General features: G+C 41.0%; 1 protein-coding gene across 1 annotated transcript in view; it reads right to left on the bottom strand.

Moving 5' to 3' along the window:
• The window catches only part of LOC149285542 (phospholipid phosphatase 1-like), a 52,891-nt gene extending 33,739 nt beyond the window's left edge, over positions 1 to 19,152 (bottom strand). The window contains exons 1-2 of the mRNA XM_089495289.1: positions 19,095 to 19,152; positions 4,405 to 4,559 (exon numbers count right to left, since the gene is read on the bottom strand). Coding sequence (XP_089351415.1) covers positions 4,405 to 4,559; positions 19,095 to 19,152 — 213 coding nt within the window. The remainder of the gene's footprint in view (positions 1 to 4,404; positions 4,560 to 19,094) is intronic.
• Positions 19,153 to 26,502: the final 7,350 nt, after the last annotated feature.

Genomic DNA, 26,502 nt, shown 5'->3' with positions numbered 1-26,502 from the left:
GGAAAAATGTTTTACATTTATTCTTTTTTTTTGTTTGTTTGTTTTTTAATTATTGTGCAACTCCACAAGTTGTGTAATGGTTTCTAGTTAGCAATTAAGACCCAGTGGCTTACCACCAAGCAATGTGTGTCACAATATAAATAGAAAACTTTTAAAAAGCGTTGCCTCACATGAATAAAACAACAGCTCTAGACAGAAACAATTGTATTCCATTTCTCCTTAAAGTTTAATCACAAAGAACACATGCTTTTAAGAAGCTTTTTTTCAGTTTCTATGGCAATAGTCAATCGATGCTTTTGTGTCACTCGATTATTATAAATGAGGAGAGTTTTGGTCATTCAGCAGTACTACATACAGTAAGGGAGTTTATGCATGCATGGGACAGGGCTTATGGCTATCCAGAAAATGGTTCTTCTTATTTGTCAAAAAAAAATCTATTTTTACTACAAATGAAGTTTGTAATGGTGCATTTAGTTACAAAATGGTTTCCTAGAGTAGGTGTAACAGTACTTTATAGCGGACTTTTCATCAACAGACGATCTTTCAATAGACTTAAACACAGCGATGGGTTTTATACCTGTTGTTGCGTGTATAGGTGTAAACAAGCAACCAGCAACACGATACGAGGTACTGAGGGTCTACACACATCCGCTTACTGCCCATCCGAGAGGCAGTTTACTAGAATTAGCCAAGCACAGTGAAGAGACCAAACCGCCTGTTATACTTGTATTCATGCCTCCCTTACACATTAGTATGTTTATTAGTATACGGATACAGAATTATTAACTGACATTTTCTTATTTGTGAAATTATCCACTCTATAGACACCATGGGCTGCGGGTGTTTGTACAATAATCAGGCAAAAACTACTGGTATCATAAAATGAAACTCAGCTATCCTTCCAAACTCATCGGAACAGTTCTACCACTTGCCTAGCAACATCACAAACATCACAGCCAATTTCAGGTAGTCAACGCAGGGGCTTCCCACCAACACGCAAAAAGTTCAAGTTAGGAATATGCTTCCTTCACGTTTCCTTTTTCAAGATAAATTTAGAGACATTCAAAACAGGAAATTATTCTAAAATACACAGCTATTTATATATTTAATCACACACACTTTCCCAAGATCGCATGGTTACAGGGTTGTGACCAGCACGTGAAGGGAAGAGGAAAAATAAAAGTCAAAATGTCAAGGGATTCAATCAAATTATTTTCTCCTGCATGGAGGCTGGATACAATAATTTAGATCAAATGCTTGTTTGCAAGGTACCCTACATTATGAGACTGTGGTCTTCGTGCCACTTGAGACTACATTTCATGTGAGTGGGTTGCCTTTCTCCATTTTTCAGTATTATTATACAGGGCGATTAAGTAGTGTCATATACTTGTATTACACAAGAATATGGCAACAATGGCAGTCCCGGCTGGCCATAACTGGAAGAGAGTTGGCTGGGGCTGCACGTTTCTTTGGTACCGTCAATCTCACTGAACAGAAACACCTTAGGACAAGGATATGCGAATATGTGTACATTTCATGAGCCAACATCTCCATACCTGGGGACTCTAGGTCATGGGGAAGGGGTCCTGACCCACCCATTTCCCCTTTAAATTGGGGTGTTTCCTGAAACATCGGCGGGAAGTCCTGGCCGCATCACGCAAGGGTAGGATCTGAGCAGCCGGAGCCCACAAGTTTCCAGGTATGTATATTTCATGCTATGGGCAGGCAGTTTTACGCCCTTGGGTTCGGTAAGTAGACTGAGCCACGTTACCATCTTAAAACCCTGTGCAGTGAAAAGTTCTGTTCTGATACTTATCTGACAGATATTTGCTGATGTCCCTGTTCCGCTCAGAAAGAACACAAGCAAGCAGACACAAAGGCATTCGGTTAGTAATAAGAAAAACTGATGTCTGCCACAATGCCCATTATTGGCTACCCCTGCTGATCGTAACAGCCTACTGATGTATTCAGAGATGTATTTACAGTGGAATTTATGATGGGCACTGCACCCAGCCGCACTCCCACACTACGACCTACCACGTGTAGCGGGTTGTCCGCCAGTCCAGCTGGTCTTCTCTTGTAAAGTGCTCCTCTTTAGGCTAAAAGGTGGATGTAGTATAGCTGGCCAGGTTTTAAGGGAGATACCCTGATCTGGCCCATTAAAAGCTGTTGCGCCCTACCTCTCTCCCACATGCCTAATCAAGAACACTTTACTGGATGCATTACAACACTTGCCAACAGGTATGGCATGAGCCCATCAGAAAAAAATGATTTATTGGTGTGAGGACGTGTAACGTAATATTCATTATCTTACTGTATCAAACCACAGAATGTCATAAAAGTTAACGGCAAGATCAAAGGTTTGTTAGGAAACCAATAGTCATAGTTCATGGTCGAGAATAGCCGAAGTCTGTTATAAAAAGGATCGATGCAGTGTTTTCCACTTGATAGAGCCGTGTCATTTTGTCTGTCTATGCTAATTGAGCGGTACTAATGCTACTTTAAAGAGCCGATAGAAACCTGGGCATTTTAATCGTGATTCTTTGTAGAAACCTCTTGGTAAAATATGAGGGAAATCAAAAATTAGAAAATATTCATTTTACTAATTTTGTTCAGCATTACCTATTATAATTTATCGTTTCATACAGCACCATAACACGCCGCAGCACTGTACTTCGGACAAACAGGACATAAGTAGTGCATAACGTAACAATTTGACTTGTAACAGGACGTGTAACATAACTTTCTCATCATGGTCTATTCACTAATGCAGTTAGGAGGAGCGTTTACAGGAAAGCTGCAGTTTTAACTCACAAACATCACTATATGTTAGTGTTTGCTGCAAAATAAGCTTGGTTGGTCCTCTAAATTTCTTGAAAGGCATCTCACCGACTGAACGATGCATTATGCAGGGACAAGTTTGCCAGAGATGGCCCACAATTGTGCAAAATGAGTTCAGTTAATGGAAAGGACTACTCTTCTACTCGCTCGTTATCATACCGACTTGTGGTAAACAATAGAATGGCTCATTGTTAATCACCCAGTCAGACTCTAATGAAAGTTTATGTCTACAGACTTAATTGGCAAAGCCATAAACCACCAAAATACTACGGCAGCCTCCGGGTCAGAAGATAAAGGAAGTTTACTGGCCCAGGTTAAAAACATTTCTCAGCGTTCCCTTATATAACTCTATACAGCACTGGATTTTACGCTGGTAGACGGAGTCCCACGAAAAAATATTTTTGAGCACTAAATATAGCGCTGTATAGTTTTGTTGTAATAAACCTCCTTTATCTGCAGCCCTGCGAGTCCTGCTTAACCGAAGAAATCCTTTCTTCCATACAATTTCATTGTTCAGAGTGTCAAAGTGATTACAACCAAGCCATTCTATTGTTTACTCCAAGGCAGTTTAACGAGGAGTCAGAGAATAGAATAAAAACAGCTAAAACGCTGACAAAATGGCCAATACGTAGCGATCTGAATCATATGTAAAACGTAGGACTGTATTAACACAGAAAACAGTTTTTTAAAAACTTAGATTTTAATGTGATACTAGAGATAAAAAAAAAACCAAAAAAAAACAAAACACAACATTGGTGGGAATTCACCTTTACTATAAACTTCTGAACTGAAGTAAAGGGTACATTAATCAGACATGTCAGGGTTTATTCACTAAAACGGGGGTTGGCAGGAGATAAATTTGCCAGAGATGGCCCTTTATAACGCATAGTAAATTTACATTAAACTCGCCTGCCAGTTTTAGCTTTAACGAATAACCTTTTCCATCAGCTTTGTTAATTTTCCCTATAAACATTATGCCCCTGACAACTTTGACTGGATATAATACATACAGATCACTGGTAGCAGAGAGGTCGTAGAATTCTATCTGGCCGCGGAACCCTAGCCTTTTCAGAAACGAGCAGCCTTCATGCACACAATGCTATTGTTCAGAAACACTACAGACAATAGTATTATTGTGTTCACTAGCATCACCAATTTATTTTTTTAACATATTACGCCTTGCGGCTCATAATCAGAACGAGACCTATTTATTGCCTTCTTAGATTACAAAAGAAGAACAAAAAAAGAAAATGGCGAGTCACTCTTGACTCATAGTCTACCACGTGAATGCCAGAAGCGATTTTCCATTGCAACGTTTCCCATAGTACCTTCTTTACATTAATAAATAATACAAGACAAAACACGATACACAGGGAGGCCGACACTGTATAATACAACATTCCTCCTACACAAAACAACAAATACCCTTCTTCAGGTTTTGGACATACTCCAAAGTGCTGCCATTTTAAAAATGTCCGCACCTAAGCCCTAAAAGCCAGCCGGACAAATTCTAAGACACTCTCTGAAAATATGCCTCCTTTGCCCGTGGTGTGGGCTACTTACAGAGCAAATGGGCAGGGTGAAGCCCACTGTGTAGAGTACAGTGGACGTGACGGTGCTGTCATGGAATGGATACTTGATGCTGTCGTCATTACAGAAAAAACCCCTCTGATATGGAATTTTTGTGATCAGCTTTAAAACGATCAAAGGTAAGCCAGCTGTTGGGGGAAAGGAAGGAAAAGAAAAAAAAGTTAACAAATCTGGACGACCACAGATTTGTGGTAATAGATTTGAAGTACAGACCCTGCGTGGCAGAGCGAAAGAAAAAGGAAACCCATGCAAATAAATAAAGTTTAATAAAAAGTTCAAGGTCATTTCTCTTTCTAAATTATTTTAGATAATATTTCCAATTTAGAAATTTAGTTAAGGGACAAGTTAAAGTTAAAAGAAAAAAAATAATATTTTGAAAGTTTGTAATTTCTGAACCAGATTCTTCTTCTTTGACATTAGGCGAAGGCGCTTTTTAGAGGACATGTTTCTTTAGTAATTGGCGGCTTCTGAAGATGATGGACAGCCTGACAGTTCCTATTGGCTGGATTTATATAAAAATATAATGGATACCATCCATGGTATCACAGCACGAAGGAGCTGGAGTATGCAAATGCCGGAATATACCTTGAATTTTTATGAAGATATGATATTTCTGATACCCTCTGTGATGAAGTTAAGGCAGTACATGCTATAGTTAGCAGGGGTGCATGCAGGTGAGCAAATAGCTAATAAATGCCGAATAAAACAAGCGACACAAGAAACAGCTTTACATTCGAGTTCTAACACTAGATGCCAGCGGCAGCCATATTTTTTTGTTCAGCCGACCGCTCTAGCCCACTATTACTTTCATCAGCCTTTTTCAACAAGATGCTTAGTCCAACAGTGATCCATGCCCAGATCATTTACGTTTAACCCCTTAATGACAAAGCCTGTACATGTACGGGCTCAAAATGCATTGTTTTCAATGGGTCCTTAATGGGTTAATGCCACACGTGAAAGATCCAGTGCTGTACTATGTAGCCGCATGCTACAAACACATGGATATACACTGCCGAACGAGCATAGCGTGCAGCCACCTGCGTCCAGCCCACGGCCGCTGACCTTAAACTGTCAGCACTGCTTTTTCTTCCCCAGTCCAGCACTGCTTCTCAAAATTACTGCTTTTGAAGCCAGACTTTGAGCATTTTATATGTAAAGCTATACCGAGACATCAAGCCATCTCCTTGATCAACTTTGAGAAAGTGATGTCCCATCTCATGATTTCTGTTGCTTATTTAATTGTGCAGGGGTCAGAGGGCAGCACTGTATTTTTTGGAAAGGACGAGTCATGTCATCGATAACATGTTGTTGAAAATGTATGCCCCCTGTCCCAAGGTGTCTCTGTGGACTGCAGAGGGTTTCTATCTAAAAATGTTCTATGTCCCCTTAACGTCCCATGCAGAGTCACGACAACATGTCTAGCACGGTGAAACTGGGTCTGCTTGGGTCCAACCCACAGAATGGGAACACGTCAACACAAGCAACCACAACCTGTGAACACGGATCCAGATGGTTTCCCCAAAATAAATAAAATTCTTATGTTGCACAAAAAATACCAGACACAATAGAATACCATATTTTTCACAACACCTACAACAAACATAAAACATCTAGCTTATTTTGTAAGCGGATGACACCTTCCTGATTACTTTGAAATCTTTTATTTGGCAATCTACACTCCACAAAAATGATTTAGTAGAAACAGCAATAGAGGGGTCTGAAGTAAGAAGGAGGTGGTGGTGGTGGTTGGAATAGAGATCAAATATATATATATATATATATATATACATATATATATATACATATATATATGTATATATACACACACACACACACACACACACACATTATATATACACACCGCCAAGCTAAGGCTTAAAGAAGCAGCACTTTATTTATATTTCTGTACATCATATTCAGCTATTTTTAACAGCTTATATACTTTCAGAATCCAAGCGTTACCCCTCACGGTAATGAATACTTGGCAGAGAACGTCTTTGGGTCTGTGCAGTACTATTAAAGGGCAAAATATTTTTAACAGCGCACATTCGTACCAGAACGACGTAAAGAAAACTATATTGTGTAAAACCCACTAGTAGATTAACAATCATATAAATGAGGAAAATAAACAGATCTTAAAAGTATCTGGTCTGATTTTATACGAGCCGTGGCTGCCAAAACATTTCAGCACGCTACTGTTTAAACACAGAACGCAGCACGGCACTAATATTTACACCTCGGCATAAGTAATACGGCAAATGCCAGGAAATCACTGCAGAAGAGGGACAAAAAAAAATAGAAAAGCTATATATCATACCTTTCACACGTTCCTCATTTACATGTATGGCAGATATATATATATATATATATATATATATATATATATATATATACATATACACACACATACATATACACACACACACACACACACACACCTTTCACACGTTCCTTATTTACATGTATGGCAGCTAGTAAGAAACCTCTGCAGTTTATTAAAACTGGACTGTAGTCAAAGCATCTTTATAATCCTCATCATGGAAGCAGAAGTTTTGATACCTAGTTTTTAAATAGATACTTTTGCACACATACTTATATTTGGGTAATAATACATTTTCTGATCAGAGTAAATGAAGAAGTATTTGCCCCTGTCTGATTTTCTGTGTTGTTGTACACTTAAGGTTATAAGATCTCCCACCAAAGCCTAATATTAGATAAATGGGAACCTGAGAGGAGTAACAACACGCAACACCTAATGGTCTATGTGAAAAAGGTAATTGCCCCTTAGACTTAAAATCTTTAGCAGCAGTAACTACAATCTAACATTTTCTTTTAGTCATTGATCACTCCTGCGGAATGCAATGCTAGACACAACGAGACCCACGTCACCCAGAAATTGCCACTTTTGACCAATCAGTCGATTGAACGTTGTTTCAGAACTCTTGGTAATCATTTAGGGGCTTTCTGAAGACGATAACCTATGTTCTTAGAGAGACGATGCTCCCACCATGAATCCCATGTTTGGCCTGTGCCTTTCTGATCCAGTAATGAACAAGGACCTAAGATGTATTCTCTTGGACTACCTGTATATTATTACAACCCCCAAGATGATCAGACCCAAATTAATATGAAGAATATGCAACAATGAAGCAAAAATAATATTTTTGTTACATATACTACAGAATGAAGAACCAAAGATTGCTAAAATTGCCCCCCCCTGCTTAAATTTATTTAGATTTTATTTTATTTTTTAACTTTACCAAACGTGTATTTGTGACATGATATAATATATACGTCCACCTTACGGGAGTGCCTATTTCTTTATATAGGAACCAATTTAGACATTGTCATAGTCCACCATGATAAGGGGTCAGACAATGTACAGGGGGGGGGGATTGATTGCGGGTGACCCCTTACAGCTTTCAGAGATCCCTGAAGCAAATCATGATTTGCTTCACTGTCCAATATTAGCAGCATTCCCTGATCATGCCGGGAGAAACAAAGAGGAGGGCAAGGTAGCACATGCTCCAGGAACCTGTATACACAAGCTTTAATTACACTCCCCAGACAGGCATGGTATATATGCCGACAACACCTAGGCGTGCATAACAGGCTTGGCTACCTACGTCATGTTTGGTTCCTAAATATTATATACTGCCAGGCAATTCGTAGAAAATCTATTTCAGTTTGGTTGTTTGCTGCAAATAGTAAACACTGGATGGTCCATGCATTATAAATAACCAACATAGCACAAGAAGAAGAATCATCAAAAGATTGGTAAATGGTATTGTATGCTCAATATATGCTTAGCTAGAGATTGTGAACTCTTCTGGACACTTATGAAAGCCAGGCCCTTCAACTTGCCCTGCCACGTAAAAATAATCTTGCCTCACCATATTGATCTAACGAGCACTCCTCTCCCCCTTAAATAAATACCAAGAAATCGCTCCCATACATTTTATTCTGCTTTCTGGTCACTGACCGGTTGTCAGTCGCGCAGCGTGTAGGGGCAGAGTGCTGCAACTTCTCCTTAAGGTGACTTTTTTACTTCTACTTATTACCTTCAGCAAACTGCCACTATCTAACATAAGCCCGAGGAGAAGGGCTCCAATATAGTAAGGCAAAGATATTCTAAATAAAACACTTTTTTAACAAAGTTCTGGATATGGTTTAGGATGAGGAAGATTTATGGAGATCCAAGGAAACTGGATATCAAAATTATGAATTAATAAGTATTATTAATGTGTCCCATCGAATCTTTTTCCTCAGAAAGGTCTAGTCTTGTAAACAATGGCGCTGAGACACTTAGTTACACGCAGAGTTAAACAAATGGGACACAAGAGACAAATCGGGGACCTAAGTGTTATCACTTTCTTAGAATTATTCTAAACCCTGCTAGTGAGGATGCAATTATTTTTTTTATGGTTCAAATTTTTCTAAATTGTTAGTTACCCAACCAGCTTGGGTTCTGGTCTTCCCCTGCCATGCATGCTACCCATTCCGCCACAGCGGAGACAGCGTGCTCAAAAGGAACAAGCTGCAAAATAAAATCATACCGCTTGTATTATATCAGAAAAGTCCCATTTTATTTCCTTTTCTTGGCCGGACACAAAATAATAACTTTGCAGTTCTCGATCTTTAACTTATTTCCTGTACAACATGCTGCAAGGAAATATAGAACAGTCTATGTCTGCTTTGTGGTGAGCCTCGCATGTGATTTAATTGTTACATTTGGCATTATTGCCTATATACAGTAATTAAATTATATATATATATATATATATATATATATATATATATATATATATATATATATACACACACACACACACACACAGGTATATATATATTATTATTATTATTATATATATTTAACTGCAGGTTAATATATGTATAAATTTTAAGGATAAATGTAACATATAAAGATACACAGGAGTTTAATGAAAGACGTTAGTAGACTCTGGAAAGCTTGACATAAATATGTATTGTATTCCAATATATTTTTCGGACTTTCAGACTGCAACACGTATCGCCTTCGGAAAAACATGGCATCCCAAGTAAGCCTTGCAGATCATTTCGAAGATAGACGATCATTTGTTTTAACAGGAGATATAGAAATTGCATTACTATGACTGCTTCATAGTAAATCATAATCTTTATTTATAGATCTACACATTCAGAAGGAACATAAAAATATAATCTATAATATATAGGAAGAAAAATTACACAAATGACGCATAATTCTACACAAATAAAAGAAACGTGCGCTAGTAGTTTTGCTTTGTAAAAAGCTTTCAAGACAAGCCCTGGATATTAAGAGAAAGGGCTGCATGACTGGGCCTATATTAACAGTAAGCTGGCTGTCAGGATGTAGAAGGGGGTCATCTGAAGGACATCCTATAGGGTTCCTTGTCCTGTTGGGTGGGGTTTTTGGCTGTCTATTTATGGGACCCCCTTTTCCCGCCTTTGGTCAGATAATATTTGCCAGCTTATAAAGCAGAGAATCCATAACAGCAGTGAATCCCTGCCCTCCGTCCCCAATTTTTCACTTTTCTTTATCTTAACGGAGTCTATGGCTGAATTCTGAGCGTTAAGGTGATATGTTTACAATTGGCTGTTATGCCGACGTGTATGTTTCATGTTAATTTCTCCACGGGTTCAGTCCCTGAGGGAACTTTGGAAGGGTAGGGTATTCCGACCCAACGGTTCCCGTATGGTATTTGGCGGGATATCCCTACAAATGTTATTTAACAAGGTTTATGTTTTTACTAATTTTCTGCATTTTTTGTCACGGTAGTAAAGCGCTGTGGCCTTACACTTTCCAACGACCTCATGTCTCTTCCGTTTTATTTATGTGTTTCAACTGTATGTTAATATAAAGTGCCCGAGTCATTCAAATTGTAAACTAAAACCTTTTCAGGCTGAATACATGAAGCTACATTTTGAGAACGGTAAGTACATGTAATAAGCGTAATAATATACCGTGCGTTTATTATGCATGTGCATGCCACGCATAATAATGTGTGCAGAGCGCCTTTACTGCAACCAGTATTTACCGTCTGCTGATTCTGTTTTCTCAGACAGAATAAATAAAACATTAAAACGCCATAGTTTCAAAGTGTAAAAGTAGTTTTATTCATTCAGCGTATGGGGAAGAAATTCATACACTGCAGAAAAGCACAGTCTAAAATATGGGACGGGGTACGAATTCACCAAAATCCTACAAATCCCTTTATGCGCAAATAAAAAATCAAAAAAAATCACAAGACTACCAAATTAAGGCTTTTTTAAGAGAACCTGTACATTATACAAACACATTTACAAATTATATAATAAAAAAAAATTGATTCTGGGCTCACCCGGCACACCGAGGAAGCCATATTGTTTTCTGGCTAGTGGCGAGCACAATGTATAGGGGAATTATTCTTACAATAATAGGGGCACTCTAATACAAAGCACACCATTCTTGTACAAAGGATCCTGCTCTCAGTACTTATAACGTGTACAAATATTTTCTGATCGCTAGATTTTGTCAGCAGATGAACATTTGAGAACGATTGCCACAGACGGTAATACACAACCAAGTATAATACAGCACATGGGTGTTAACCATGTTTAATAAACAACCAGCCTCAGTATGTTACAGACCAGATCCCTGTAATTGCACTTGGTATAAAAAGTACCACTTAAAAACAATTATCGAGATACACCCCAGCTATATTTACCAATGTGCTTAGCTCTCCCGTTCTCTCGGGCTGCAAAACTTGCCTAACAAGGAATGAAAGAAAACAAAAAGTTTTGAAAGCATCTATTAAGTGTTTATAACCCGAGAGAACAGCGTGACTTTGAAACGGAGATTCACGTTACCGCATATTACCCCAGGATAGGGGTATTCAGAGTAGTCTGGGTTGGGCTAACCAGGCCTTAGTAGAGTAGGTCAGGGCTTGGCTAGAAGCCCCTGTGGTCCCAAGCCCAGGGCAGATCAACTTGCCATCAGGCTCCCTGGTGTGCCGCTGTTCCCCGCGATTACGGACGGTATCTGGAACTTATTTCCTGGGAAAAATTGGGCAATGTGATCACCCTACTTATACCCCAAAGTCCCTGGAGTTTATTCACGGGTGAAGTCAGTGTCAGGATTAACGCTTTCACTTTACTAAACAGTTTTGAAGAGCCAACCCACTGAGCCCTACAACTTTTCCACGTAACACCGTATAGAAGTAACGGGCCTCGTCACGGGAGACAGAAAAGCCGCAGAACACCCACCTTACCCTATGATGTAGGACAGTAGCCATTTTCAGGTCCGCTCCAAGCAGCCAGCTCACGAGGAGTGTGGACGGACTTAAATAAATCTGGCCCCGGATGACCCTGCGCTTCTATTTCCAGACAGCCAGGATTACAGTTAAATATATTTTAGATCTTCCTAGTATTTAGGGTCTTTTTTTTTTTTTAAAAGCATTTCTTTTCCCAAAGTACAATGAAGGCACTCAGTTTTTCTTCCCCATAGCTGAGTTTAGGATATGCTTCCAAACATATATATACACACACGCACACATATAAAACGTTATGTCCGTATAACGTTTTTAAATAAATGAACATACTGTACGAGTGCGTGTCCTTAATTGTCCCAGACAGCTGTTGGGTAACAGGACACAGAATAATCATTTATATTACAGAAAACTAAGATTTAATAAATGCTTAAATAATGGTTTTAAAAGGTTTAAATAATGTTAAAAAAAAAAAACCATTAACCGTGTTTTCCGTATAAAGATACATCACAAATAGCCCACAAACATCAGGTGGATAGCCTTAAAAATCCTCTTTTATCCATGTAAATCCTCCTATCACGCACCTATGGCTCACGTAACCAACACATCATTATTATTTATTGCTTTATATAGCGCCATCATGTTCCGTAGCGCTGTACAATGGATCAGTAGCACTGCGGATCCGTGTTATTCTCCATGGCTTCGTTACATCGCTGTGAGAACACAATAGCGGTCTTACATCTAAGACTGTTGTGTATTTGCCATGGAAGAGACCATTGAGTTTCTGCTGAGGCAGAACCATGAAAGAGACAGGAGAAATACGATTGCTTCCTCCCTTTCAGTTCTGAACAATAGGCAAATGGCGGCAGGAGGTTTTATTTCCCCCACTACACAAAGCATGTAAAGGAGGCCGCTGGGATTATAGAAGGCCTTTGTCTGACTAGCAAGCTTCACCCGGTTTGGTGTCAGAGGCCGCAGGACCATCCAGCGCACTAAATCAAAACAAATTATACACCCGTTTATCCAAGAACAGCCAGAAAAAGCCACCTGACACCCAAAAGGCACCTCTGTGCACACAAAACTCCAGGTGAACCCGGCAACGAAACGTCTGTGTGATTCACAAAGCATGCAAATCTATGGAAATGCAGTTCTTGGCATTCCCTTAGACTCTTCTACAATTACAATCTAGAATTAGAAGCATTTGTGGAAGAAGTCATTTACGGCTCAGAATTATCAACAGCAAAAACAACTGCAACCAAACGTCCTCAGAACCCATGTTAAACACACCTGGTTATAGAGAGTTTGATCTATACACACGGTATCACAAAGACTAAGGAGCCATCAATCATAAGAGTCTGGGCGCCATTATAGCTTGCACTAAAATATGGCATGACCGTGACCTTCTAGAGAATGCTGCGATCCGATAAAATACGGAGGACATCTGTTAGAGAAGAAATTCAAAGATTTGTGGAGCCACCTGTCGGACTATCACCTGGACCCCAAAACGGGGAATTCTTCCAGGACACCGCTAACGGTTACATGTTGCTGACCACCCCTTATAGAGTGCTTCCCGGGGTTATGAACTTGATGATTAGATTAAATGATCTGTGTGTTAGTCCACATTTTGGAGTGAAGCACTGCAGGTAGTGGTGGTCAGTAACACAAAGAACGGCTCAGACGCTGAGATTGGGGCAAAAATCCTGAAAGTTCTCAGGTATGTACATAACACAGTTTAGTAAACAAAGCCCAGAAAGTCTGCCTTCTGCATGCGCTGCTTCCTATAAACCTTTTCAGTCTCAGCCTTCAATGCCATAGAGCAGGGGCACATTCTACTGTATATTAGGCCATCCATCTGCATATATATATTGTTTATTTAAAATGAATGTTACTGCGCATGGTTACCCTCCCTGTAGCTCTTTAGCTGTTGCAGATTTGATCACCCCTCAGTGTTATAATAAGGGGACTGCCTGGTCTGGGACACGTCGCTGGCTGGTATAATATTCTTCTTACCGCACACTTACCCTAAACAGCCTGGCGCTAGTAAAGGATCAAATGTGCCAAGGAAGTGCAGGAGGACAAGACGAAACAACCAAAACACCTTGGGGCTTCAAGCACTCCAGACTTTAGCGCCAGAAGAACAAGCTTTTCCCCTCACCACAGGTACTCAATTGATCTTAGTCAAGAAGCCATGATTTCCTTGTACCCATTTTAAACAAAATGTCATTTTCTTCTTAATTATAAAAAAAACTTCCATCTATGGGACTTTTACCAAAAATCAAACAAACATACAAACACCATATTTAACCAGATGGAACCTCCATTAGTATTAAGAACTGTTTAGCACAGAATACTCATACCTTACGCCAGAACGTCTCAATGATCAGCTCTGAGCACACAGTGGAGTCAGGATGTGACTAGAAAGCCATACAGATACACAAACTAAATACAGATCGGGCCAGCCTCAATAGCATAACACGGCTTTAGCAATCTACTAAACAGAACACTTGAGGCTTTTAAAGAGGAAATAACTCGTGTTACCCTGAAACCTATTAACACGCATTTCAGGCCACTTGTCTCACCTTTTCAGTGGTTGATCAGTGTGAGCGAGCAGTTAAAAAGATAACTAATTTGGAGATCTGTTACGGGTGGGGTGGGTATGGAGTCTTTAGCACCTTTTATTGGCCAACAGAGAAAAAAAATTAAAGTTACATGAGCTTTAAGGACCTCGGATGGATGCAGAGAGATATTTGGGTGAATTATAAAAAAGGCATCACAGACGCAAACCCGAAAAGAAAAAATGCACTCAATTTCTGCAGTGCCAGACAGCGGCTGAGATGATGGGAGTTGCAGTCTACTCACTGAATGTAACGCTGGCAAAGACAATTTACGTTGGGGACACTTTGAGGGCCAGAAAAATAGTTAAAAGGCAGGCCATCATCTGAAACGGTTCAAGTGCAGAATGAATCAATATCAGCTTTCCTACCCTTGACAGAGCAGCCATTAACGAGCTGATACTTCAGACTAATGGAGAAATCAATTAAGAAAGAAAATCATTGATTGCTTATTCTTGGTTCGCTCTCTCCCTTCAAAGCTCACTTCTCCCGATAACAAAAAATATCCATTATCTAAAACGATTGCGTGCCTTGGGGCCAACCAGCTTATACCCAACGAATAAAGTCCATTAATTTCATCGGCTGAATTTACTAAACAGTGAAGTCAATTCAGTTTTTTTTCCTGCAGCTTTTAAATGTCACCCAACAAAAGGACTTTATTCTGTGCTTTAGGAAGCGAGAGGATCTGTGAATTGGCTTCAGAGCCCCCTCGCCCCCTGTAGATATGATGAAACAGTCAGTTTACTGAATCATTGTAACCATTTGCACTTTAAACCATTGCGTACATTTCCAACAAACATTGCTCTCGATGGTCGGTTCTCCCGAGACACCACGCCGAGTCCCGTGGACCAGGGCTGGCTTTCAGCTCCACAAGAAAATAATAATGACAGCATTCTGAAGCCAGCTGCCAAGAGTGAGCTCTGTGTCCAGTTCCCTGAATTTGGAAGATCATTGTTCCCTGGCTGCTTTGAAAAAACGTAACTCCTTTTTTGCCGAGGGTCATGTAACAAGCCAAGCACCCAATGCAGAAAACAAAATTGCATGCATCTCTTTGGTGATGAAATAACACGTAGGTGTCTTCTATAGATAAAAGCATGTGGGTGACGATTACGTGTGTTTCCCTCCTTGACAAGTGTTTTATACTCCTATATTTCTGCGTTGGGCACTTGTAGCCGATTACCTGCTCCTACCGAACTGGGTGCAAGTGGAGGGGCCACAGCTTCATGGCTCATCTCCATATTCTGACAAAAGGGGCAAAGAGCAATAAGATGTGTAGTATCCCCATCACCCACCCATATACACCACCCACCAAATCCTGCAGCAAACCACCTTTCAATTCTTCCTTAAGGCTCTGCATATGGCATCAACTGTTTAAATATTTAGGTGGCAAACAGGTGCAAAACCTCAGAGGCATTGCTTTTAATTAAAAGGCGTCACCCTCCCCCCCAAAAAAAATTATAATAATAATGTTCCCAAAAAGCCGACCTTCCATCCAGAAAAAGAATACGCAGCTGAATGCTATAGAGTGAAATAATCTGATGTGTTTTTGGCAATATTACTGTTGGTGCTGCACGAGACCCCAGTAACAGACCAGTTTCACATAATTTAATGCAGATACAAATCGAGAAAGATTCTTCAAGCTAAACGTTCACAGCGATTCCCCCGATAACCAATACATTCAAACACCTTAAACATTATTATGCAGAAATTCCCCAAATCTTAACACAGACACACACAGAACCCGACGGGGGATAAGAACCTCTCGCCCCATCTAGTCTGCCCATATTTCCTAAAGCCATATATCTATCCTATGCATGGTTAAATTCCCTTACTGTATATTAGTGGCTGTTCTTGCGCAATAATCGAGTGAGTAATTACCTTACAGAACTAATAAGGAAGAAGGAAACATAATATGTGGAAGCTTCTAAAAAGCACTATAGTTATCAGCAAACTTGAAACATTTAAACAAGAATCCCTGAACTCGTCTACTACCTGAGGACGTGCAAAGATATACACTGTTAAATATAAGGGTGCCCCCCCTTGGTACAGATTGAAAGACCCTTTTACATATACAACTCCATTGTATCATGTTTATCAGTATATAATGCACTTAGGTTTATCTGTGTGTATTATATTATATTATATTATATATGACACTGGAAAAAGAACATTGGTAGCATTGTCTTTTCTTTGTAATCTTGAATATACACGCCGTCACTCCTGGCCGACGCTTTGCGCTCATACACCGCATCATAAAGCAGGGCTCACAGTATTAGCCGCAGGCTCCAGCTTTGCCTTTTATAGAAGACAGATGAGTTTTACGGTAAACAGAAATAAACACCAAATATTTACCAAACAACACAAGATATTGTGAAACAAAAATGATACAATGTGATCCCTAATAAACATTACTAGACACGGAGTGGATGGAAGGAGTTTCTCTTAATCAGACTGTTGGTAGATAAAGTAGATAAAACACTGCTGCGGTATACGATGGAGAATTATAGAGCAATAAATAATGATAATGCTGCTTTATGGCGTTTAAGTCAGTACAGGATGGCACCGCGTTACCGTGTCTGCCGTCGGCATACCATGTGACTCTTATACTTGGGTGACAAGCAGCCCCCTGAATACCTTCGTTCTGCTCGATACAGCCGTACTACCTTCCCACGCGTTATTTCTAGATCTAATTGCAGAGTACAAACCCCCAGCCCTGGCACTTGAAATGACCTGAAAGATTTTTATTTTTTTTAAAAAAACAATTTTTACTCTGTAATTTAATCTATGAATTGCTCTGGATCAACCCTTTCATTGCCAGGTGGTTTTATACACCATACCCATCAGATTTCATGTGGTTTTCAGGCTTGCCTGGTTTAGCCAGATATGCCACCCTTTGCTTAATCAAGTCTTTATAACCTATACAGGACTATATACGTACTAAAAAGGCAAATGGCAACCAATGGACAAAAAGACAGGTCTGTCTCAAAGTGGCCGAATTCTTGTTTTATTTGCTTGACGATGCTTTAGAACGTATGCTCGCTCTAGAACTCTACAAACGTTCATATAGAAGTATCGCACAGAGCTTAAAGACACACTGTGCTGCATTCACTGGATCCGTGTTCCCCGTTAAGGTCTCACGTTATGAATGTTCTCCTTCCGTTGCTCCATATGTGCATTGTGCAATACTACAGCTGTAATATTTTTCATCATCGCACACACACACTCTTAAGCAACCTGTAACCTGCTATTACTGCAGCATCGCAGCCTCCTGACCACCCAAGGTCTCCAGCCCCCTAGGAAGCTCCCCTTCCTTCCTGCAACTTGCCCTAAACACCTGCCTTAAGCCACCGATAAGGAAGGACCAGCCCTATCATCAAAGCATCTCTGTAGAGACTACTACTTGTTCACTCACCAGAGACCACACAATACAGAGCCTGATCCCTACAGTGCAGCGAGTAAGCACTCATGTATTCACAAGCACCTTCTCCCGCTGCTAGTGACTCACCATCACATCCATCTGCAAACAAACTTTTCCACAGTATATTTGTATTTATTAACCACTAACAGATGTACTTTGAGCTTCACAGTATAATAAAAGGGAAGATAAAGTGAATTATTTGTATTATAATGCGGAGCAGCATGCTGGCAATAACCCAGCAGTCCCGGGTAATATGAGATATCACCAAAGGGTATCACATCTACGGCTTCTGCTAGGACAGAAAACACAATCCCACAATATGGCACATGATTTCCATAAGACAGACGGTGCTCGCTTCTCGCCTTAGGCTAAAGACGCCCATGAATCCCTCCTATAAATTACCTTTTATTTATTAAGCATATGAGATTTTTTCGGTGTTGAGTGAAGAAGAAAAAAAAGTGGCAACAGAAAGCTGTTAATCATTTAACAGGCAAGAGGATTGACAAAGTACACATCGTACCCTTGTCACTCAAGAGTTAAAATAACAACAAAAAAAAGTATATTAAGGCAACCAATGCCAATTCCAAAAATAGTTACGAAAAAAAAAAAAAAAAAAAAGGGAGTTGAAAAGGCAAAAGGGAATGAACTTAAGGCTTTGCCAACAAAATGGATTATCAAATATATAATTCAAACTTTCTATTTTCGCACTGCAGCATCACGACGAGTCGCTGCGCCAGGAATGGAAAGACCGTCCTGCTCGCCCAAAAAAGCCCACACACCCAGAATATACAACACATCGGCCATTAAAGTGCTAATCCAGAGCGCAGAAACCGGCGCACATTAACCATTTCACCTAAAGAGCAGCACGTGACTGCCGTTCCAATATTCAACCCTTAGAATGCCAGGGAATGGAGTTCCAAAATTTAGCATATCATAGACCACTGAAACACTAACAGGCTAATTGACTGTATCAAATAACCACTAATGAGGTTCATAGCTACATAATATGCACAAACGATAAATGGTGCTAAATGATAAAAAGGTAATTGACCATGATGTAAATTGTTACAACCCCCATTCCTAATGTGACTTGTACTGTGTTTAATTAGTTTAACCCTTTGAGTGCCAGGCTGATGAGCTTCAATACCCCCACTGGCACGCAAAGTGTTAAACAGGCAGCAAGACTTGTGATAAATCAGGTCGCCGTTACCAGGCAGCGAAGAAGAAGCTGTCATAAGAGTTAGTAGGGGAAGGGAAACCATGCAAAGCCCAAGATGCGCTACACCCGCTAGCAGAGGCATGCCCGGCAGAAAACGGGCACCCCGGGGAACACGCAAGGCTGCATGCCTGCAAGCCATAGACACCTACCGAGTATCACGCACACTACATCCAGCACCACGAAGGGGATTCTGCTTTTATCAAACATCGCGATCTCCCGGGTGGTTTCTTCCGCTCCGGTAACTGTGACAAGCTGTCACGGCGAGTGCCACTCACTGCAAGAAACACGGAATCCACACAGCAGAGGGACGGCGATGCGTGCCGGGTGTCAGTGGCTGCAGTCCCTACCGGGGTAGCCCTCACTGTGACATAATACACCGATCAACTCGTCACGGGAAAATGGGACCGGCGATTACCAAACGCTGGTGCAACCGGTTCCCAGCTGCCTGTGGATGGGGCAAGGGCTGCTGGTTTTTTGTTACTGGGCTGGAACTGGGAGGAGGAGGGCGGGTTGCATGTGTTTGAAGCCCCTCCTACACACCGGGCCCAGGCGAGCATCCATTGAAGGCCCCACACACAGCGAGGCGTGACCTTGGAGACGCCAAGTAGAGAATGCAGTGGGGCGTCTCCTGATGACGTCGATAACAGCCGTGGGAGTGGTTTAGTCTGTGTAGGGGCGGGACTAGGGAGGGGGAAACGAGGCAAAGTCAGCCTTGTGCAAAGGATAGTGTTCCGAGCGTCACGCGATGACGTCAGGTAAGGCAGAGGCATTCCTTGTTTGCACGTGGGTTTCCTGAATCGAGGAAGTCGCTTCAAGGCTGGCTGCGTTCGTTGGTCTAAACAGACGGCCACTTAAATCGGGAATACTTACGTAAAATGATTGAGAATACCAGTGTCTGGAATACCACAAAGGGAACCAATAGCTCATGCTATAATTTATGAAGGGAAAGACTGACATGAGCTGGACTGTGTAGGTGGGACTAAGAATTTATGGCATAGCTTGTGGTGGTACAGCATTACTGTTATCATTATATACGGAGGCAGACATTGACGATTGTACAGCATAACACCTATCACTATATACTGAGGCAGACATTGACGGTAGTACAGCATTACACCTATCACTATATACTGAGGCAGACATTGACGGGGTACAGCATTACACCTATAACTATATACTGAGGCAGACATTGATGGTACAGCATAACACCTATCACTATATACTGAGGCAGACATTGACGGTAGTACAGCATTACACCTATCACTATATACTGAGGCAGACATTGACGGGGTACAGCATTACACCTATAACTATATACTGAGGCAGACATTGATGGTACAGCATAACACCTACCACTATATACTGAGGCAGACACTGACAGGGGTACAACATAACACCTATCTCTATATACTGAGGCAGACATTGACGGTGGTACAGCGTAATCCCTATCACTATACATTGAGCCAGACATTGACAATAGTGCAGCATAACCCCTATCACTATATACTAAGCCAACATTGCTAATACTAATGTATACATGATTGCTAACAGCAATCACACTCCTATCATGCCCAGGTTTTAGCATGTACTGGGTGCCTGGGCATGATAGGAGTGTGATTGCTGTTAGCATCATGTATATATTAGTATTGTTATTATTATTGTTCACACGTGAACTCAGCACTGGAGGCATAGAATCAGACATACAAATCCCGTATTTGCAGGTATACAATAATAATGTATGGAAACAAAGCATTGCGGGTATAGATCAACTGGAAATAACATAAAAACTCAGCAATAAAGGTATAGATAAAACCCCCTAAATTACAGGCATAGTTGATAGTTTGCACAACCCAAAGCCAGCCCTGGCGTCCACATTGCCCACATAGAACCTGACAAGCACCCAAATTACACACATAGGACTTACCATCTTTGTCCCCAAACAGCCCAGCATGAGTCAACTTTGTCCCCAAACAGCCCGGCCTGTGCCATCTTTGTCCCATAAACGCCTTGCCTGTGTCATCTTGGTCCCCAAGGCTCAAACATCCTGCTTCTGCCATCTTTGCCTTTCCACAAATCAATTATACATCTATGATACACACAAACACTTTTACAGTCACTCACTAATTCACACTTTCATTCACATAATTAATTCACACAATCATTCTCTCCCTCATTCACACAATGCATCCACGCATTTTCATTCTCTCACTCATTCTCACTGTTTATTATTTTCAATATACTTACTACCCAATTTCTCACTATCTACCTTTTTCCCTTTTCTATCCCATTCTCACTATCTACCCCCCTCTCCCTCCGTTATGTGGTCACCCTACTGGCACCCCCCACTAGGTACGCTACTGGGCCTAGGTACAGGTTGGGCTGCGAGGGCCCAATGAGAAGGCCTGTGAAAGGTTCCCGTGCTTGCCCGGGCCCCATATACAAGAACTGGTTGCACATTTGTTAACGGCAGCCCTGCCTTTACCCAGGTAACCAAATCAACAGTAACCGATCTACATAGAAGCGAGCCCAACCCTTGCCTTATCTCAGCAAGTGATCTTTGACCAGTACCGACTTCAACAAGACAAAAGAAAGTCTGGGCAATCGTGATGACAAAATGTTGACTTAGAGGAGAAGTTTCAATCGACTTCTACTACTTCACCTCTCTCCATAAGTCAGGTATTGGGCTCAGCTACTATTCTACTCATTGTAGAAAAGGGCTCTTGTCGACTTTTATTTATTTTGTGGAATGAGGCTCTGCTTGTGTCCTGTTTGCACAGCACTAATGTATAGTATAAACAAACAACAATAGTAATAGACTCTGCGTCAGTCCAATGTCTAGCCGTTTCGTTGAGCACAATGTAGAGGTAGCTAGATCCTATCTTTTGCTGCTACTTGTACCCAGCTACTGCTGGTCTTGGTGTCATGGCTATTAGACTTGTACATTCAGATCCGTACAAACTTTTAGAAAATGAGGAGGGGCCCTCAACTTAACAAACGATAATGAAGCAGAGCTCTATATCATGCTCAATGTCTCCCTCCCTTCCTCGCCGATCACTTCCGTGTCCCTGTCTCATTTTCCATATCTCTACTTCTTCTTTCTTCTTGTTCTTCTGTCTTCTATCTTCATTTGCTTCTTCTCAGTATCAGCTCTGTTAACCAGACCCCCCAGAGTATTTCCATAAAAGGGCAAAGCCTCTGAACACACCCACTCCCCTGATTGGAGGAATGGGGGAGAGGCTGTGCAAGACCACAGAAGTGGTCGGTGACGAAGGTAGGGAGACATTGGAAGAATGTGGAAGACAGAGTGAATGAGAGGGAGGGAGGGAGTGAGTGAGGGTGAATGACAATTCACTTTCTTTTGGAATGGGAAAAGCCCTCTGAATTTTATCCAAACTGGAATGACAGGAAATTACATTTATGGATAAGATGGCTATAATGGATATGAGCCAAAATACGTATGGGTCCTGACTGTGTTTCCAGAGGAGGAGTAGGTACAGCACGCCTGGGGCTGTGCTCATGCTGGGCACTTGCCAACTTACCCCCATCTTCAACAATATCCTGAACCCAGTCACAAGGGTGAAAGAGATTTGGAGAGAGTGAAATGACCGTACTGGATCTCCCTAGATCTTAGACTGTAAAGTGTTAGGAGCAAGATCATTATTTTATAGTTATATCATGTTTTGTAATTCAGGTGAACTAATCATTGGTGCGGGACATGGTGCCAAAGGTGAAGGCAGTCACAACCCACACTATAAATTGACCATGTCATGACAGTGGCCCAAATCTATATGCTGTTATCAGTTAGCTTTATGACGCCACAAATATGACATCAATCAGGATCTACTTCAGAATTAACAAAATACAGGTTTTTTGCTAATTTCCAGGTTGAACTAAATAATCTGTGGCGTATGATGCATATCTCCCTAACTGAGTTCAAAGTTCTGTGTATGGAATGGAAAATGAGACTACAAAATTAACACTTAAACTGATAAAAGAAAAGGGAAAAACACAATCATAATTTCTACAGGATAGTATAATCACAGAGGACATTGTAAATTTAATAATCCTAAGAATTTTTCCTTAGCCTTAGATTAAATGTCTATCGCTGTGAATATTGGGATTTTGTGAAGACAATGGGGCCAGTTTTATAAAAAAAGTGCATGCTAAATGAAGGAACTCCCCACTTCCCCTGCTATCACTTTCAGTTTTTTGGCACATCACCAGACCACCCACTGTTGTCAATGGACTGCCTACTGATGTCAGTAGACCTACCTACATCTCAAAAAGGCAAGGGCTCAGGGTAGCCGGAGCCTGAATGTTCCCAGGTGTGGTGATCGAGCCGTTAAAAGAACTAATTTATTTATATATATATATATATATATGCAGTGGTTTTGTTGTAGAATACTGCAATACAAATAATAAAAAACATATAAAAGAAAACTTTCCTGGTGATTTCCTGGCATGCCTGGGAACTCAATGGGTTTTGCCAAGACTCCAGGTGAAGCGCCGCTTCTCCACGTCACTAAGGGAAAACTCTGGGTGCAGACATGCGATACACCTTGCTCCCCGCCCACTTACCAATTAAAAATAGAGCGTGTCATGGACTACCCGCAACATGAGCAGGGCTTTTCGGTGATGTCGGTGATGTTTCGGTGATGAACCTCCTACCCACATTCTGCAAAAGGAGGCTCCAGCTAGCCGTAGCCAGAAAGTTCCCAGATATGTATGATATATCATTCGTTTGACTATTATACAATGGAAGCAAATGCAATAATAAAAGGTGTAGAAGAGGAAAGGTAAAATTTAGTAAACTAAAGTAACTGTAGTCCGAAGTGAACAACTTTACATATTGTCGTAGTTTACCATTTGTACCTGTGGACTGTGAGAGGCCTCAATTTTTTTGTTAATTTGAGGTTCAGCTCAAAGCATAATACCGTATTTGCTCGATTATAAGACAAGGTTTTTTCCAGAGTAAATGCTCTGAAAAATACCCCTCGTCTTATAATCGAGGTCGTCTTCTAATCAGACCTCATTCTGCTGGGGCCGTGCTGCTTACCATGCTTTGGTCGCGAGCAGCGTCTCTGCCACTAGCAGCAGGAGAACAGGAAGTTGCTCGCACAGCTGGGCCCCTGCAGAAGTCCGCGAGTGGGAGATCTGCAGTTCAGATAAGGGGGTGGCGGAGGGTTTTTGTGATTAATGTGTGAAGTATGTGTGATTAATGGAATTAATGAGTATTTAAATGTTTGTGAATGAGTGTGTGTGTGATAGCATGGATGTGTAAGGGGGGTGGGGGTGGTAGCATGGCATAGGGAGGCTGTAATCACACTACTATCATCCCCAGGTTCCAGCATGTACTGGCTGCCTTGGCTTGATAGGAGTGTGATTGCTGTTAGCAGTTATATATATATATATATATACCTCCAGAAATGCATTTTAACCCCCTATATGCCACTCTGGCATATAGGGGGTTAAAAGGCATATCATGGGGCAGAGGGGCATATAGGGGGTTAAAAGGCATATCATGGGGCACAGTGGCATATAGGAAGGTATAACACATTTCTGGAGGCACAGTGGCATATAGAGGGTTAAAAGGCACATCATGGGGCAGAGTGGCAAGCCTGGGGGCAGATGTGCATAACTGGGGGGGGGCAGGTTGGCAAATAAAAGGAAATAAAACTTTTTTACTATAGGGTCGTCTTATATTCAGGCTTTTTGTTTTTTTCCTAAATTAATATTTTGATTTTGGGGGTCGTCTTATAATCAGGGTCGTCTTATAATCGAGCAAATACGGTAATAAAGCCCTGAAAAAGAGAGACATACCAACTGATTTACATATGCACATAAATACATTTATATTATATAGATTTATTAGGAAACCATGTTGATTTCATGTTTAATAATATATTTATATTATAATATACATACAGTGATTACCAGCCATGAGCAGTTTCAGAGAATTAACCCTTTATTACCACTCATCCACAGTTTCAGAGAATTAACATCTCTATTACCAACCATGAGTGGTTTCAGAGCATTAACGCCTCTGTTCCCAGACATAAGCAGCTTCAGGTAATAATCACCTCTACTATCAGACATGGGCAGTTTCAGAGAATTACACGCTGTAACAGGAACGACCTGTACCCCGACTGGTACACAGCTCTTTGGGAACCTCGGCAGCACTGTAGTATACAGAAGCATAGCAATACAGTGCTTTACCACCCTGACAAGGGCAGCACCGAGGCTTACCCCAATAACAAGATAGAACTCATATTGAGGTAAGAAACGAACTAACTTTATTGAGGAAACAATCACCACCAGCCCCCAAGAGCCTTTCAATCGGCGGTGAGTTACGACCAGCATGCATCACACCATATGTAAAATGCAATATGCGGATCAATTGCAAATTATGCAATCAATATTAATTTACACAATCCTGCCATCAGAACCAATAATATTGGTCAGACAGGCAGGAGAAGTGGGAAACTGGGATCTAGAGAGCTCTGGCTCTCTCACTGTTGCCATCCGGTACCCCTAATCAGGTACAGGGCGACTTACACATAAATCCAAGCAAGGGAACCAGATATTTCACTGCAATTAGTGTCCGCTGTCGCCTACTGGAAGTATGTAATGCAATCCAGGGGTCCACCGTCTATAATGGGAAATACAGCCTCCGGGCGCCCACACACTGTCACACAAGCAAACACAGTCATACACCCAGGCAAACACACGCAGTGGTCTTCTTACCTGGTGCTGGCTTTAAATTACACTGGGCTCTAGTGAAGGAAAGACTCTCAGGCAATCAGAGTGGCTGAGACCTTCACTCTACGCTCTCATTCGAGGACAATGCATTGTCCCGGATGGAGGCTTCTTGGGCCCCATTGCGTAAAGTGACGTGGCTTTCGAGATATTGCATTGATTAAATATGCTCTCAATAGCTATTCTTGGAAGTAGAACCTAGTAACCTCAGAAGAGTCTCCTGACAGTACCTGGTAACATCAGTGATTTGTGAGAATCTCCCAACAGCCTGGTAACATTATTCTGTGTAAAAATATTCCCACTGAATTGGTAACAAATTTGTTCTATGACAATTTCCAGACAAGACAGTTTGATAAACAAAATCTCCCGAAGGAACCTGGTAACATAAAAACTCTGTTATAATCCCCTAGTAGACAATGGTAATGGTAACATCACACATCAGGGTTAATGATATCACATTAGAATACCAGTAATAAATACTGACAAAAATATAAATATAAAAGTGGCAACTTATTTGTTCAGTATTTGCAGTATTGTGTTCCCTAGTTAAACAACCTGCTTGTGCGAAATTTAGACTAAATAACTTGTGATTTCCTTCTTATATACGAGAATTTCCATGAAATCATCCTTGTTGTTCACCCATAATCTCTATTGTGGCCTTTGACCTGGGTGACTATAATCAAGAGACAGGAAACAGGTTGAAATTACATCATTATAAGCGGAAAAACCTATAAATGATAACTATAGTCATCGCAAGTGCTCCGACAGTTCAGTATCAGGACATAACTTCATATCTTTTGA

The sequence above is a fragment of the Sceloporus occidentalis genome, unplaced genomic scaffold (assembly GCF_023333645.1).
Source record: "Sceloporus occidentalis isolate IW3139 unplaced genomic scaffold, rSceOcc1.0.p SCAF_78, whole genome shotgun sequence".
In the NCBI taxonomy this organism is placed as follows: Eukaryota; Metazoa; Chordata; class Lepidosauria; order Squamata; family Phrynosomatidae; genus Sceloporus; species Sceloporus occidentalis.
The sequence above is the reverse complement of the archived record's forward strand: the minus strand, read 5'-3'. Positions and strand labels throughout refer to the sequence as shown.